We start from the raw sequence: 15181 nt of genomic DNA on the forward strand, positions 1-15181 counted from the left end.
CCTTGTAAATCTATCCTTAACCCTTTCAAGTTTAACAACATTTTTCCTATAGCAGGGATACCAGAACTAAACACATTATTCCAAACGTAGCCTAACCAATGTCCTGTAGAGCTGCAACATGACCTCCCAACTCCTATACTCAATACACTGGCTAATAAAGGCAAGCATACCAAACACCTTCTCCACTATCCTGTCTGCCGGTGACTCCTCCTTCAAGAAAATATGACGCTGCACCCCAACGTCTCTTTCTTCTGCATCACTCTCCAGGGGCCTACCATTAGCAAAAAAAGTCCTGCCCTGTTTTACCTTAACATATTGCAACACCTCACATGTATCTAAATTAAATTCCATCTGCCACTCCTTGGCTCATCTGATCGATGTCCCATTGTCCTCTGAGATCACCTTCTTCGCTTGTCTACTGGACCACCAATTTTGCTGTCATCTGCAATCTTACTGACCATATATCCTTTTTAACATCCAAATCATTTACAGATATGACAAAAAGCAAGGAAACCAGCATCTGATACCAGTACTTGATGCTGCAATATTTCATGCTGAGAAGCACAGAAGTTTCTCTTCAATCACCTCTACGCCTCTGATTTTCAAATTGCCTTCACGTTTTGCGATCCTATTATATAAACAAAATAAGCCAAGAATGTCTGACTTAAAAATTGGACCTGAACTAGGCCCATCATCTACAATCAAATTAGTGTTGACACTCTCACTGCATTTTATCTAAAGATCATACAATCAAGCGTACCTCCTCCATTTCCTTGTGCAACAATGCGAGGGATTAACTCATAATTAGATATGTAAACACTGAAACCCAAAATAAGTATCAGCCAATAAATAAACTCTAGTTCCTTTGCAAAAGAATGGAAATATAGTAGAGGCCTGCTGAGCCTGGCTGCTTATTCTTCTCAATCTGGTCAATGGCAACTCCCTGGAACAGTGAAGGTAAAACAAAATGCAAGCCAAGACCATTCAATTAGTGCAATAAGTGATTTTGTTACAATTCTCACAACTCTCTTTGCTGACTTGTTCCTGATGCTGACCTTTTTTTTCCAATTTACTTGGGGTTCTGATGGTTAATTTTAGCAAGAAGCCTAATTATTTATTCATTCATGGAACAAGGGCATCACTGGCTAGGCCAGCATTTATTGTCCATCCATAATTGCCCAGAAGGCAGTTATAAGTCAGCCACATTGTAGTGGATTCTAGATTAGAGTGGTGCTGGAAAAGCACAGCAGGTCAGGCAGCATCCGAGAAGCAGGAGAATCGACGTTTCGGGCAAAAGCACTTCGTCAGGAATGAAGTAGGTCTGGAGTCACGTGTAGGCCAAATCATGTGAGGATGGCAGTTTCCTTCCCTCAAAAGGTCATTATTGAACCACATGGGTTTTTAACAATTATTTGCAATGGATTCATGATCACCACTAAACTCTTCATACCACATTTTCTTTTGCATTTAATTGAAATTCTATCACCTGCCACGGTGGGATTCAAACTCAGGTCCCCAGAACATTACCTGGGTCTCTGGATTCACAGTCCAACATTAATACCAGTAGGCCATCACCTTCCCAGTGGGGTAAGTATAGAAAGGAGCACTAGGAATGGAACTTTGGAAATCCCATGTGAAAAGAAGCACTAGGCCATCAAATCAATCTTTCTTGAGTTGTGCCCATTTTATCTGATAGCTTGTTTCTGTTCAAGAGTTCAATGTTGCAAGCCTAAAAATACATAGAAGATGATTATTCAGCTAATTATTCATGTATCAGATCTCTGAACGAGCTATTCAATTCATTGTAATGTCCGAACCTTGCCCATTGTCTGTAGCTTTTTCCTTTTCAAATTTTCGTCAAAGTACTTTTAGGACGTGATAATTGAATCTACTTCCTTTCAATCAGTATGCTGCTAATACCTATCCTTGCAATCTCCTCTGGCAATCGCCTGTTCAGTAGAATTCACTTGTTTCCCCTCTCAAGCTACAAAGTTTTAGATAAGACTTTAAATCAGATGGACATAAAAGGGCAGCCCGGTGGCTAGCACTGCTGCCTCACAGCACCAGAGACCTGGGTTCGATTCCAGCCTCGGGCGGCTGTGTAGAGTTTGCACATTTTCCCCATGTCTGCGTGGGTTTCCTCTGGGTGCTCAGGTTTCCTCCCACAATCCAAAGATGTGCAAGTTAGGTGAACTGTGAATGCTAAACTGCCCATAGTGTCCGGGGATGTGCAAGTTAGGTGCATTAGTCAGGGGCAAATGTAGAGTAATAGGGTTGGGGAATGGGTCTGGGTGGGTTACTCTTTGTCGGGTCAGTGTGGACTTGTTGGGCCAAATGGCCTGTTTCCACGCTGTAGGGATTCTATGATTCCAAAGTACCTCTGGAAGAAAGCTTGAAGACCTAGTTCAGAAGTTGACTGAGCTACAGGAGACAGTATAGAGATACTAGGCAGTTACTTTAAATTGGCAGAATGTTAACTAGTGGTTTACTATACGTCCTGACTACTTAGATGATGGGAGAGAAAACCACAAGTTGCCATGACCCAAAGGCAGGTGGCCTATTGAGCATTGCAGAAATCAGCATAAAACAGCAAAGAGATATTGGAGATAAAGCCAAAACTGTAGCAAATGGATTCCAGCATAGAACCAGTTCTGTCATATCACATGTGCCTTTCTAAATGGTAAAATATAGAAACAGTCATGATCCAAAGACAGTGAAATGCCAAGGATGCAAGCAGAAAACAATAAGACAGGTAACTGAAACGCTACAATATATGGCACAAAAAGTCATGCTACAGCAGTACTAAGCTGTGATCAGACCACATCTTTGTGTGGCTGTGCACAGTTCTGAACACCACATCATATAGACCTTAGAGTGGGTGCACCACAAGTTTACCAAACTGATACCTAGACTCTGAGGGTTAAATCATGAGTAAAGATTATGCAAACCTTGCAATGTATACAAGGGGGTGATTTTGTCATAGTTCTCAGCTATTAAAGGGAACAGACAGAATAGATAGAGAAAATCTATTTTTGCTGTTCAATGCAACTAGGGCTGGGCGAACCAGTCAAAATGTTAGAGCCAAATTTTTCAGGTAGGAACTGAGGGCTACGAGGAGAATGCTGGTAAGTGGAGTTGAAATGCCCATCAGCCATGATTGAATGGCGGAGTGGACTCGATGGGCTGAATGGCCTTACTTCCACTCCTAGGTCTTATGGTCTTAAATACCTCTGCACACAATGAGGGAATAGAGATTTGTTTGTGAGATAAAGAAGCAGGAGTGGGCCATTGTTGGTCCCTTGAGCTCCATCATTTAATTCGATGACCTGATTGTGGTCTCAACTCTACTTTCCTGTTGGCCCCCTTAACACTTGACTCCCTTGTCTATCCAAAATCTACCTCAGGCTTGATGAGAACTGCCACAGATCTCTGGAATGAGAACTCGAGCAGCCTACTCAAGGTCATAAGGAATAACAGCTAAAGGTGAAACACTCAGAAAAAGAACTCCTCTGCATCTGTCTTAAAAGGGAGACTCTTAATTTCTAAATCATCCCCCAGTTCCAGATTCCCCAAAGGGGAAACGCGTTCTCAGCATCTCCACTGTCAAGTCCCCTCCCAATCTTACATATTACAAGTTCAGCTCATTTTTCTAAACTTGAACCATTATAGGCCTAAGCTGCTCAACCTTTCCTCCTAAGACAATCCCTTCATTACAAACCCAATGTAGGGAAACTTCCTTGAACTCTTTTCAGTGCTGGTATATGTTTTCAAAGATGCACCCAGTAATTCAAGTGCGCCAAGTCTCACAAATGCCCAGTATTTGAGAACTTTTTTTCTGGAAATGGCAATTGATGCTGGATCCCTACTTAATCCTAAAGATAATATTGGTAGATTTTTGTTAACTGAAAATAAAAGGATACGGGACAAAGACAGATACATCTCACTGGGTTGCACATCAACCAGAATGTTACTGAGCAGTATCACAGGCTCAAGGGACTGTGCAGTCAACCCCTATTCCCAATTTCCCTTGTGCCACACTCAACTGATGAGATCAGATCTACTCTTAAAGAAACTGTCCTTGCATCCAGCTGTTGCTTAAGAGAACTCCTGCCCCCACTTGCTTTTCTACCTCATGCTGCTGTTTATGTTAAGCTTTAAATTAAATGGTGCTAAGTTAACTGGATCAGCTACTTACTTCCCCTGGTTGTCACCACACCCCATGAAGGATATACTGGCTGTCGCTAAAATGATAACGGGACTTAGAGGGTTCATGTTTAAAGACAGGTTGGATAGTTAATCTTGGATTTTCTATTCAGTATCCAAGGAACAGGAAATTCGACATTTCGGGCATCCTGATGAAGGGCTTATGTCCGAAACGTCGAATTTCCTGTTCCTTGGATGCTGCCTGACCTGCTGCGCTTTTCCAGCAACACATTTTCAGCTCTGATCTCCAGCATCTGCAGACCTCACTTTCTCCTTCTCTATTCAGTAGGAGAGTGACAGCTTATCGAATGAGGTGTTTGATTTTATTTAGATTTAGATTTCCTACAGTGTGGAAACAGGCCCTTCGGAAAGTAACCCACCCAGACCCATTTCCCTCTGACTAATGCACCTAACACTATGGGCAATTTAGCATGGCCAATCCACTTGACCTGCACATCTTTAGACTGTGGGAGGAAACCAGAGCACCTGGAGGAAACCCAGGCAGACACGGGGAGAATGTGCAAACTCCACACAGACACAGACAGTCACTGGAGGCTAGAAGCGAACCTGGGACCCTGGTGCTGTGAGGCAGCAGTGCTAACCACTGAGCTACCATGCTGCCCACAATATTTGATATATTTAACAGGTTGGGGTTCCAAATGTATTTCGGGAGGATTGATTTCCTTCGATGAGGGAATGGGGGGGAATCCAGAACAAGAGGTATAACCTTAAAATTCAAGCCAGACCATTAAAGGATGCTGTCTGGAAATAATTCTTTATACAAAGGTAATTGAAATGGAGCACCTTTGTAGACAATATAGATTTTTTTTGTGTAAGGGTCCCAAGGGATTTGTAGCAAAGCAAGTAAATGGGGTGGAGGTACAGTTCAGCCACTATCTATTTAAATGAGGGAACAAGGCATAAGGAGCTGAATGGCCTCCTCCTGTTTCAAAAGTTGCCACATGTCTGTAATGCCGCAATTTTGAACGAAAATACTAAGCTGATCATTTCGTCCATTCAAATAGAACTGTGCCGACCAAAGTGCAGAAGTCGGAGATGCTATTTGTTCCACATAGTATTTCATTTACTTTTTCATGGTTCTTTATTGCAACAGAGATTTACATCTGGATATTTAAATGTGGTAATCTTTCACAACAAATACCTACAGAAGAAAGGATTGTTGTTCCCATTCACCCCATATCAATGGCAATTAGTCAGCTAATCTCTGAGCACATTGAATTTACAAATTTCCTTCCAGCTGAAGGCACCATTGTATACAGCACATTCACCACTGTGTAAATAACCCCAGGCCAGGAAAGATTAAATGGATTGAATGACATATACTTATACACCACCTTTAAAGCCGAATGTTTCACCTGCACTTTATCAGACTGAAACAAAGCAGGAGTTATCAGAATAAGGGACTGTAAATGTGGTAAGAGAGAGAGCCATAGAAGGAAGTGGAAAGATTTAGGGGGAGAATTTCAAAACATAAGTTCAGGACATTCAGGATGGTAAACAGGTTTCAGAGTTTTAAGACTTGATAATACTGCAAGCCTACTTGATTCCAAAAGATTATACGGGAGCTTGGTTTATTTCATCCAAAGGATACCACCTCCGGTAATGGAGCACTCAGCATGACACTGGACTATCAACCTTGATTAAGTGCACAGCTCTGTAGAAGGTGTTCTGAGGTTAAAATGAACTAGGTGAAAGTGAGGACCGCAGATGCTGAAGATTAGAGTCGAGAGTGTGGTGCTGGAAAAGTACAGCAGGTCAGGCAGCATCTGAGGAGCAGGAGAATCGACGTTTTGGGCAAAAGGAATAAGGTGTTCTGAATCCATTACTTTCTGATTTGGTGTAGGGTGCTACTAAGCCAAATGTGAAAACACAGTTAATTTCTTGTGATTTGCTTCTTTTGTTCTGTTTGTGCTACAAGTTAATTAACTCATTAAAAAAAGCCCTTTAACACCCCATGAATGTAAACTGAAACAATAATTATGTGAAATGGATATGTGTTACTGCCTTGTGTGTAGCAAACTGCAGCTTGATACACCTATTGTACATTGCTTTGCAGATTATGGGTTCCTCAAACCCTGGAATGTTGCTTTAGTTCAATACCAGTGATGGCAGGCTCCAAAGATTTCAAAACTGCACTTTTAAGATATGGAGATCGGCACTGAGGCTTAATTTACTCTTTAAAAACCTCAGCCAGTCTAGCAGCATCTGCGGAGGGAAGAAGAGAGTTAATGGTTTGAGTGCAATGTGATGCTTCAGGATTGGTGAGAGATAGAAACATGATGGGATATTTTGCTGTTTAAAAATGCATGTTAGGGAGAACAAAAGGGTAGGTCAGAGATAGATTGAAGGGCAGGACAATATCATGGTACCTAAAGGAAAAGGATATAATGGTTAAAAGTAAAGCAACAAAGTATTGGTCCAAAGAGATAGAGAGATAAAACTTTGTCTCTGTGTGAGTGCATGTGTGGGCAGATGTTATCAGTAGTCAGCATAGAATCATAGAAACCCGAGTGTGTGGAAGGAGGCCATTCAGCCCATTGAATCTACATCAATCCTCTGAAGTGTAACCCCTAACCTATCTCTGTAACTCTGCACTTCCCATGGTTAACCCACCTAGCCTGCACATCCCCAGATACTATGAGTAATTTTAACATGGTCAGTATACCTAACCTGCACATCTTCGGACTGTGGGAGGAAATCGGAGCAGGAAGTAATGCTGCCCTGGATGGCCCTGGGACAGTAAGCATGGATTTTGTACTTGACAGGATACTTCACAGAGAGTCTCAAAAATAAATATCTGTTGGACAAAGACAACTAGTTATGTAATGGAGAGATATGAAGGGCACTGAGAATAAGAAGCCACAAGTGCACTTAATGGAAAGTTATTTGACCATCTGGTAGATAAAGCTGCGAGCAGGCTTCACAGTCATAATGTCTAAAACAACCTGGTATCAAATCACACTAAATCGATAACAACGACGAGCAAGGAGGAAGCAGTATGATCTGATCATCCACATTTATTCTAAATATTCCAGCATTGAATACTGTCAAAGCCAAACACGAGCAAACAGTTAAAATGTTGGCAACATTCTTCATCAATCCCACCCGGTGGTGAGTACACTGCATTACGGTGATCCCAACATCTGCTTCCATTCTAACTCTTTGTAAGTCTGTGAGCCTTCTGCATGATGTGGAGGAGCTGGTGTTCCTCCAGGGAAGACAAAATTAAAACTCACAACACCAGGCTATAGTCCAACGGGTTTATTTGGAAGCACTAGCTTTCGGAGCGCTGCTCCTTCATCAGCTATCTGATGAAAGCTTGCAAATAAACCTGTTGTTGTGTGATTTTTAACCTTGTCTTCCGTATACTGTCATTTTATCATATGTATCCCTGATACCCCAGAAAAAACCGAAGTGTTTCTCAACAGCTCACACAAGCTGCAAAAATTAAACCAGTAAAATAGCAGTTGAAAACAGTAATCTTAAAAACCTGCACCACACAGACCGAGATTACCATGAAACAAGGGATTTGGTTTTCCAGACTTTTGCTGTTGGTCAGTGACCAAACAATACCATGTGAATGAGAGAGAGAAAAAAAAAAGAGGCCAAGGATAGATCTTTTGAGGACACACAGAAATACCAGTGTGTGAGTAGGAAGAGAAATTATTGCAGGGGATTTCTGGGCACTGTGGGCGGCAGGGTGGCACAGTGGTTAGCACTGCTGCCTCACAGCAACTGAGACCCGGGTTCAATTCCCGACTCAGGTGACTGACTGTGTGGAGTTTGCACGTTCTCCCCGTATCTGCGTGGGTTTCCTCCGGGTGCTCCCGTTTCCTCCCACATTCCAAAGATGTGCGATTCAGGTGAATTGGCCATGCTAAATTGCCCGTAGTGTTAGGTAAGGAGTATATGTAGGGGTAGGGGTATGGGTGGGTTGCGCTTCGGCGGGTCGGTGTGGACTTGTTGGGCCAAAGGGCCTGTGTCCACACTGTAAGTAATCTAATCTAAATGATACATATGAAAAACATAGGCGAGTAGAGGTATTGGAGGAAGATGTTGTGGTTAACCTTATGAAGGATTGCAGATGAATCATTAAGAAGGATGAGGAGGGAAGATATTTTGGGACTCAAGCAAATCCATTTAAGCACCAGAGCTGCAGAGCCACTCAGCACATCCATAGTCTCTTCCAGAAGTCATTGCCATGCACTCAGACACCCATGCAGCTGCAGTAAAAAGGAATGGGAATGTAGGTAGTAAGGGTGCAAACCAGATTTTAGAGGTTCATACAGAGAGTTCTGAGAAAGACAGGTACAGGTTTGAGAAGAAACAGCTCATTCGAGAACTCTGGTTAGCACAGTGGCTCAATGGTTAGCAGTGCTGCCTCACAGAGCCAGGGCCCCAGATTCAATTCCGCCCTCAGGCAACTGTCTGTGTGGAGTCTGTACATTCTCCATGCGTCTGCATGTGTTTCCGCCAAGTGCTCTGGTTTCCTCCCAGAGTTCAAGGATATGCAGGTTAGGATGGATAGGCCATGCTAAATTGCCCATAGAGTCCAAGGATGTGCAGGCTAGGTGGATTTTGCAGAGGGCAATGGAGGCTCAGTCTCTGGATTCATTTAAGAAAGAGTTGGATAGAGCTCTCAAGGATAGTGGAATCAAGGGTTATGGAGATAAGGCAGGAACAGGATACTGATTAAGGATGATCAGCCATGATCATATTGAATGGTGGTGCAGGCTCGAAGGGCAGAATGGCCTACTCCTGCACCTATTGTCTATTGATTAGACATAGGAAATACGGGATTACAGAGATTGGGTGGGTGGGAATCTGGAAAGGATGCTCCTTGAAGGGTCAGTGTGACTTGATAGTCCGAGTGGCCTGCTTCTACACTGTCGGGATTCTATAAATGACAGCTTGGAGATGGATGGTAGTTTGCAAGGAGAGCCAAGTCAAAAGTGAGACGGTGTGTGTGGGTGACTGTGGGGCAGGGTGTGCGATTTGTCACAGATTTGAAAGGAGCTAACAGAATCACAAAATGCAACACAGGAGGCCATGAAAGTAACCATACAGTGCAAGTTCATAACTAACATTAGAATCTGCAATAAGATGTCCATCTGTCTGGGTAAATTGTCAGGTGCTGAAATTGCCCAATAGAATCCAAGAAAAAGGGCTGCTAATAGAGTTCAACTTAATCAACCATCAGGAGAGGCTGAAATGACAGAGAAGATTTTTAACTTTGTCCTCCCTGGAGGAACACCAGCTCCTCCACATCATGCAGAAGGCTCACAGACTTACAAAGAGTTAGAATGGAAGCAGATGTTGGGATCACCGTAAACATACCAGCCTAAAATTAAACAGACCCATTAATGAATTTAAGAGAAACCCCCTTACGCGGAGACTACTGAGAATGTGGAACACTACCAGATGAAGAAGTATAGCAAAGATGCATTTAAAATGACACAGAGAAAAGTAATAAAAAATAAAGTTAAAGACTCTTTATCTGAATGTCTAAAGCTGAACTTATGGCACAAATAGAAATAAAAATGGTTTAGATTTTAAATGCTGTACGTAATATAATTACAAGGTGACTGCGTTTAGAATATTCCAGAATAGATAGCATTTCAAAAGCACAATCAGAATGGAAAGGGAGCAGGGGTGGCCCTACTAGTAAAGGATGATGTAAGAATACTGTAGTGATTGGAACAAGATCAGCCAGAATACAAATTCCCTGACTAGAGCTGTTAATCTGATCCAATTAGGGACATCTGGCTAATAGATATAAACAGGAGTGTCGGGGGATCTGCTCACTCTGGGACCAGCTCTGTGCTAGCTGGGTTACTATCATGTACAATGCATGTGTAAATAAAGTGTGACTTGGTGACAGGATACTGGCCTTCATGGAGTTATTTCAAACATTAATAGGAAATGGCATTGGTTATTGAAGATCAAATAGTAGAATCGGTACAGATGGAGATTAGCATAAGCAAGAGTGGGAGGGACTTACATGTCACCAATCAGAAATTATATCATCAGACAGCCAGTTAAGCAGGCAATAGAAGCATGCAACAAATGCAATGTAATAATTGTGCTGATTTTAATTTTCATTTAGACTGCACTGCACCAATTAAATTGTCAAAAGTTGTATTGGAAGATAAATTGGTAGAATGTTTGCAACAATGTCCTGGTGCAATATTTTCTGGAGCCAAATAGAGATCAAGCTACTTTAGATCTCCTATTAGATAATGAGGCAGAGTTAATTTATAATCTCATAGTAAAAGATCCACTGGGGATTAGCGATCCTAATACAATTGAATTATGCATTAAGTTTGAAACTGACACACTGTATCATCAAGCAAGATTTCAATAACGATAATTACATGGGGAGGAGGGTAGAACTGAATCACATTGGTTTAGTGCACAGATGAAAAAGGTATGATAGTAAAGAAACAGAAATAATTCGTGGAAAAGAACGTTCAACAAAAATATATTCCACTGACAAATAGAAACTCAGTAAGAAGGATCCATACTGTAGGGGTTCTGTAATGGTTTGCCACCAGTGTTGGGAGTGATACTAGCAATGACATCCAAGTACTGTGAGAGAAACAGTGCGTGGAACATTCAATTCCATTTTTTCCATTTTCCAAAGAATTTGTTTGTTTCCTACTTTAATTGCCCTTTGTATAAACTTCACTGTCTGAATAATTTAGTGTGAGAAACCATTTCTTCAACTTTCCACCTGAAATTTTCTCCCAACCAAACTGTTTCTGCCCAATCTTTAACCCATAGTAGCTCTGGTACAAATTACAATAGAGAGATGTCATCTATCCATGTCCCATTTTACAACAAATTATATTTCCCCCGTATTTACAATCCACAGGCACCTTTCTCCTTGTTGTCAGCAACTTTTTTACTTTTAGTAGTTCCAACAAATACAACAGTTTCTACATCACTGGGTAAAGGCAGCAATATTTCCAAAATAAACTGGAAATGATTAACCAATGACAGTTCATAGCACAGCCCAACTAGGAGGGTAATCATTCAATAGCTAACCGACCATTAGATATAATAAATGATGGATAACATGTTCATATCACCACATCTTCAAAAAACACCTCTCAAACAGATTTCAGCTATCTGTATCTCACACCAAGACCATCTGGTTCTCCTCTAAAAAACTCTCTTTTCCTCCAAAACAGTTAGAAGCCCCTCCTCAAATGCTTTTCATTAGTTTACTATCTATTATAGCCCAACCAGCAAGGGAAATCACGCTCTCTAAATAAAAGGTGCTACACAAATATAAGGTAAAGCAGGAATGCTGGAACGCCAAAACAAAAACTGAAAATGCCGGAGAAACTCATCAGGTCTGGCAGCATTTGGAGAGAGAAATATAGTTAACATTTCAAGTCTTGAGATCCTGTCAGAACTTGCAACAGCTGGAAAAGTGTGGTATGTGGCATCTGCTGGAGGTGGCAGAAATGGTGACCTGTGATCCTATGAATATGAAGATTGATGGGGTTGAAAAGTCAGGCACCCCACCATTGTTGAGGGAAGGGAAGGCGTGAGGCCAGACATGTAGAAAAAGGTGTTGGACATAGCTGAGGGCTCTGTCAACCATGACAGCAGGGAACACTTGATTGAGGATATTTCTGAGGCCCATCTATAAAAGGTGGCATCATTTCAACAATTTAAAGTCTGTGAAAGTGAGGTGATAGATTAAATGATTAGGAATGCTGAGATTCACTGACATTCAAAAACAAAAGGGCAGCATGAATCTCTCAGCTCTTGCTTCACACAACCAAGTATAATTGGAGTCAGAAAGCAATCAATATATTCACCACTTCAGAAGAACAAACTATATTTATAAGACACCTTGAAAACAGTTTAAAAAATTGCTTCACAATAACTTAGCAAAGTATGACTCTGAGCCATTTAGGAGCTCTAAGAATGAAAAACATAATGAAATAGATAGTTTTTACACTTCGATGTAAAAGTTCCTTCCCACTCGCCTGGCTCTCTCTCCTCTCTGCACTGGGACTCTATTCCTGTCTAAACCCACCCAACGTTTGCCATCTCTGTCCCCCTCTCTATGTCCACCTGTTCCAGATTAGGCCACAGTCAGTACTCTGTTGTCCCTTTTTAGTTGCCAATTAAATTTGGACTGCAACCACATTGTCCCTTTAGCAGTCTGGCACACATGGTGAACAAGTGACATACTCACCTCCACCCGAAGCGCCCCACAACCTTTCAAAAACTCTTTGATGTTGCTCAGGCATTCTGCTTCTGATTTGGGGTCTTGGTGTATCTGTGGAATGAACACCAGAGTAGAATTAAAGCACAGAACATGAGCACCCAACATTAGCTTAATATCGCTTAACAGCACAAAATGTAAATCTCTGACCAAACCACACTCCACACCCAGTGGACACATGGTGCAAAGGAACAGGGTGCGGGCAGCAAAGAATCCCATACCCAAAAAGAGATTGTAGAATACAGGCTTGTAAAGCCTCAATAACATAATGCAACTTGTTTTTCAAGTCATCATTGCTAATCTCAAGATTCTCTCTTTTTTTGGGGTTCTACGATGAGTCTCGGAAGCCCAGTGAAATCTTTGATTATTTGCCCCTTGACCAAGACTGTTTTTTCCCAAAGCCAATTGTTAGATTTCATGATTATGAATACAGTCTTTACCATCTTAGATGCTTTGTATTGCAGAGTTACTTGCAGTAAACCTTTAATCTTGAAAACTGTTCCATGTGGATATTGAAAATATCTCTGCAAGCTGTAACTTTTGTTTCTTTACCAACGATATATAATTTGACACTCATCGCATCAGGTTTAAAAGTAAGATATACTTTGATATAAACAGGTTCTGCCAAACACAAGTTGACTGGATAACCAATTTGCTCTGCGTTGACAATCCTTTCCAACTCCAGTGGCTCTCCAACATGAATATCTTTGAATATGTAGCTACTCGAGTTTTGGCTGCCTTGTAATTGTGTCTTACTTCTCCAGAAGTCAGCTATAGCCTTTTCAGATATAGAATTCTCTTAATAGCTGTCCAGTGCTTGTGCCTATGAGGTTTTTTGTCCCAGTGGGCTTATGCTGACTCTTAGTATCTGTTGTCTTCCCTCTTTGTGTTGATCTGTCGAGTGTATCCTTATGGTTATAATACCTCAATAGATTCAGTTGCACTCCAGTGATAACATCATCTTTCTCCTCTTAAAATATTTCTGTTATCCTTTCTGCTTCTAGAACATCTGAGGAGGTTCTCCAACATCAAATCTTCTCTGGACTCTAATAAAGCTGACAGACCCATCAGGAATTCCAACTATAATTCTGCCACCTATTAGTACTGATTTCAAAGTTCCATACTCTCAGCTGTCCACTAATCCAGAGAGATCTTAATTCAGTTATTGACAGACTCAAATGAAGTTGATCTTTTCTGTTAAATCTTATCTTAACAAGAACTTCATTTCTGTTAAGATTAAAGTCTAAAACTGTGGAACTTCAACAAAAGTGGCAGTGTCTTCCTTTATACCTTGATGAGCTGTGATATGATTAATTTAGGTCCTTTCTAACACAATTATGCACCTAATTGTTCAGCTTATGATTTACTCTCCAGCTTGATTGTTATTCCGTATCTTAAGAATGATTTTCTCCAAGATGTCCACTCCTGTGTTTTACTTGGCCCATCTCCAGTATTAAAATCTGCCAGCCAACATTATTTTTCCTGTTTTTTTTGTAGTTATTTATACTTTTTACTTAGAAACTTTTTTTAATTCAGTAGTGTCACAATACTGTTTCTATTCCTGGCTTTAAAGCACTTTAATTTTGCAGTATATAGATGCCGCTTTAATTAATTACCAAGTAAATTTGAACTTCTTTGATATAGCAATACAGTTTTATTTTCCTTGCCTTAAAGGATTTTAAACTCTGTAATGTAGCTCATTCATATCTCTGCACTATTTACAGGAGATTTAGTGTAATCTTGTGGTCAAAATGGAGCTTTCTGCATTCTTCAGCCAAAATCAAGGTGTGCTGATTTTTGGTGAGCGAAATGGATGATGTACCACCACCAAACAAAGCCAGTGCTTTTCCAAAACTTTCCCAAATAAAGTTTCATGCCTACAGTCTTATTAAATTATTTCCTCCTTGGTTTAAATTACAGATCTCCAACTTTTTTCACTACCTCAACAATGTACTTAGAATCTTCCATTAGATATTTGTCATTCAGACTTTTAAACTGTACATCTGCCATCCTAATTTTGGCCATTCCATGTTACTGCTGTTACAAACTCAGTTTCAATTACTTCTGTATCCTCGATTTTCCCACAATGGCCAAGTCTCGTGATATTCGCATGCCACAGCGACAATGCTCGTGGAGAGCAGCAGGTACTCCTTTTCAAACTTATAGCAGCCTCAGCCCATTCTGTGCCACTAATTTAAAGTCTCCTGTTTGACCACGGATCTCTGATGCTTGTTCGATTCCTAACTAAACCTCTAATCAGAACTGCTGCTTCAGATTCTTACATCCCGAAGGAATATATCATCACCAGGTGCAACTAGCTTCCAGCTCACGTTCACTTTTCTTATCAAATCTGAAGTAAAAGGCTTTACCACTATGTGCTGTTTTTCCCTTGTTGATCTATTGATGATTTTATCTGTAAACCAACTGACCATCCAGCTGTTACATCAGCTGACTGGTTGTATGAGTAGAGTATTTAACACAGTAAATATCTAATACTGCTCCTAGGCACCTAGGAATTCTCTGCCATTGGGTGCACTTGAATTCTCAACATAGCTACCTTGTGCTATTAAGCATCAATGCCCACTATTATGACCATGTCATATGCACCATTATACCAACCACCATTAGCATTTGGGAGAAAGTGAGGACTGTAGATGCTGGAGATCAGAGCTGAAAATGTGTTGCTGAAAAAGCGCAGCAGGTCAGGCAGCA

General features: G+C 41.0%; 1 protein-coding gene across 1 annotated transcript in view; it reads right to left on the minus strand.

The window, feature by feature from the left end:
- Positions 1–15181, minus strand: part of LOC132816363 (rho guanine nucleotide exchange factor 7-like) — a 136371-nt gene that overhangs the window by 108251 nt on the left and 12939 nt on the right. The window contains exon 2 of the mRNA XM_060825825.1: positions 12440–12523. Within this exon, the coding sequence (XP_060681808.1) occupies positions 12440–12523 (84 nt within the window). The remainder of the gene's footprint in view (positions 1–12439; positions 12524–15181) is intronic.

Source organism: Hemiscyllium ocellatum, chromosome 6, assembly GCF_020745735.1.
Source record: "Hemiscyllium ocellatum isolate sHemOce1 chromosome 6, sHemOce1.pat.X.cur, whole genome shotgun sequence".
NCBI classification, from domain to species: domain Eukaryota; kingdom Metazoa; phylum Chordata; class Chondrichthyes; order Orectolobiformes; family Hemiscylliidae; genus Hemiscyllium; species Hemiscyllium ocellatum.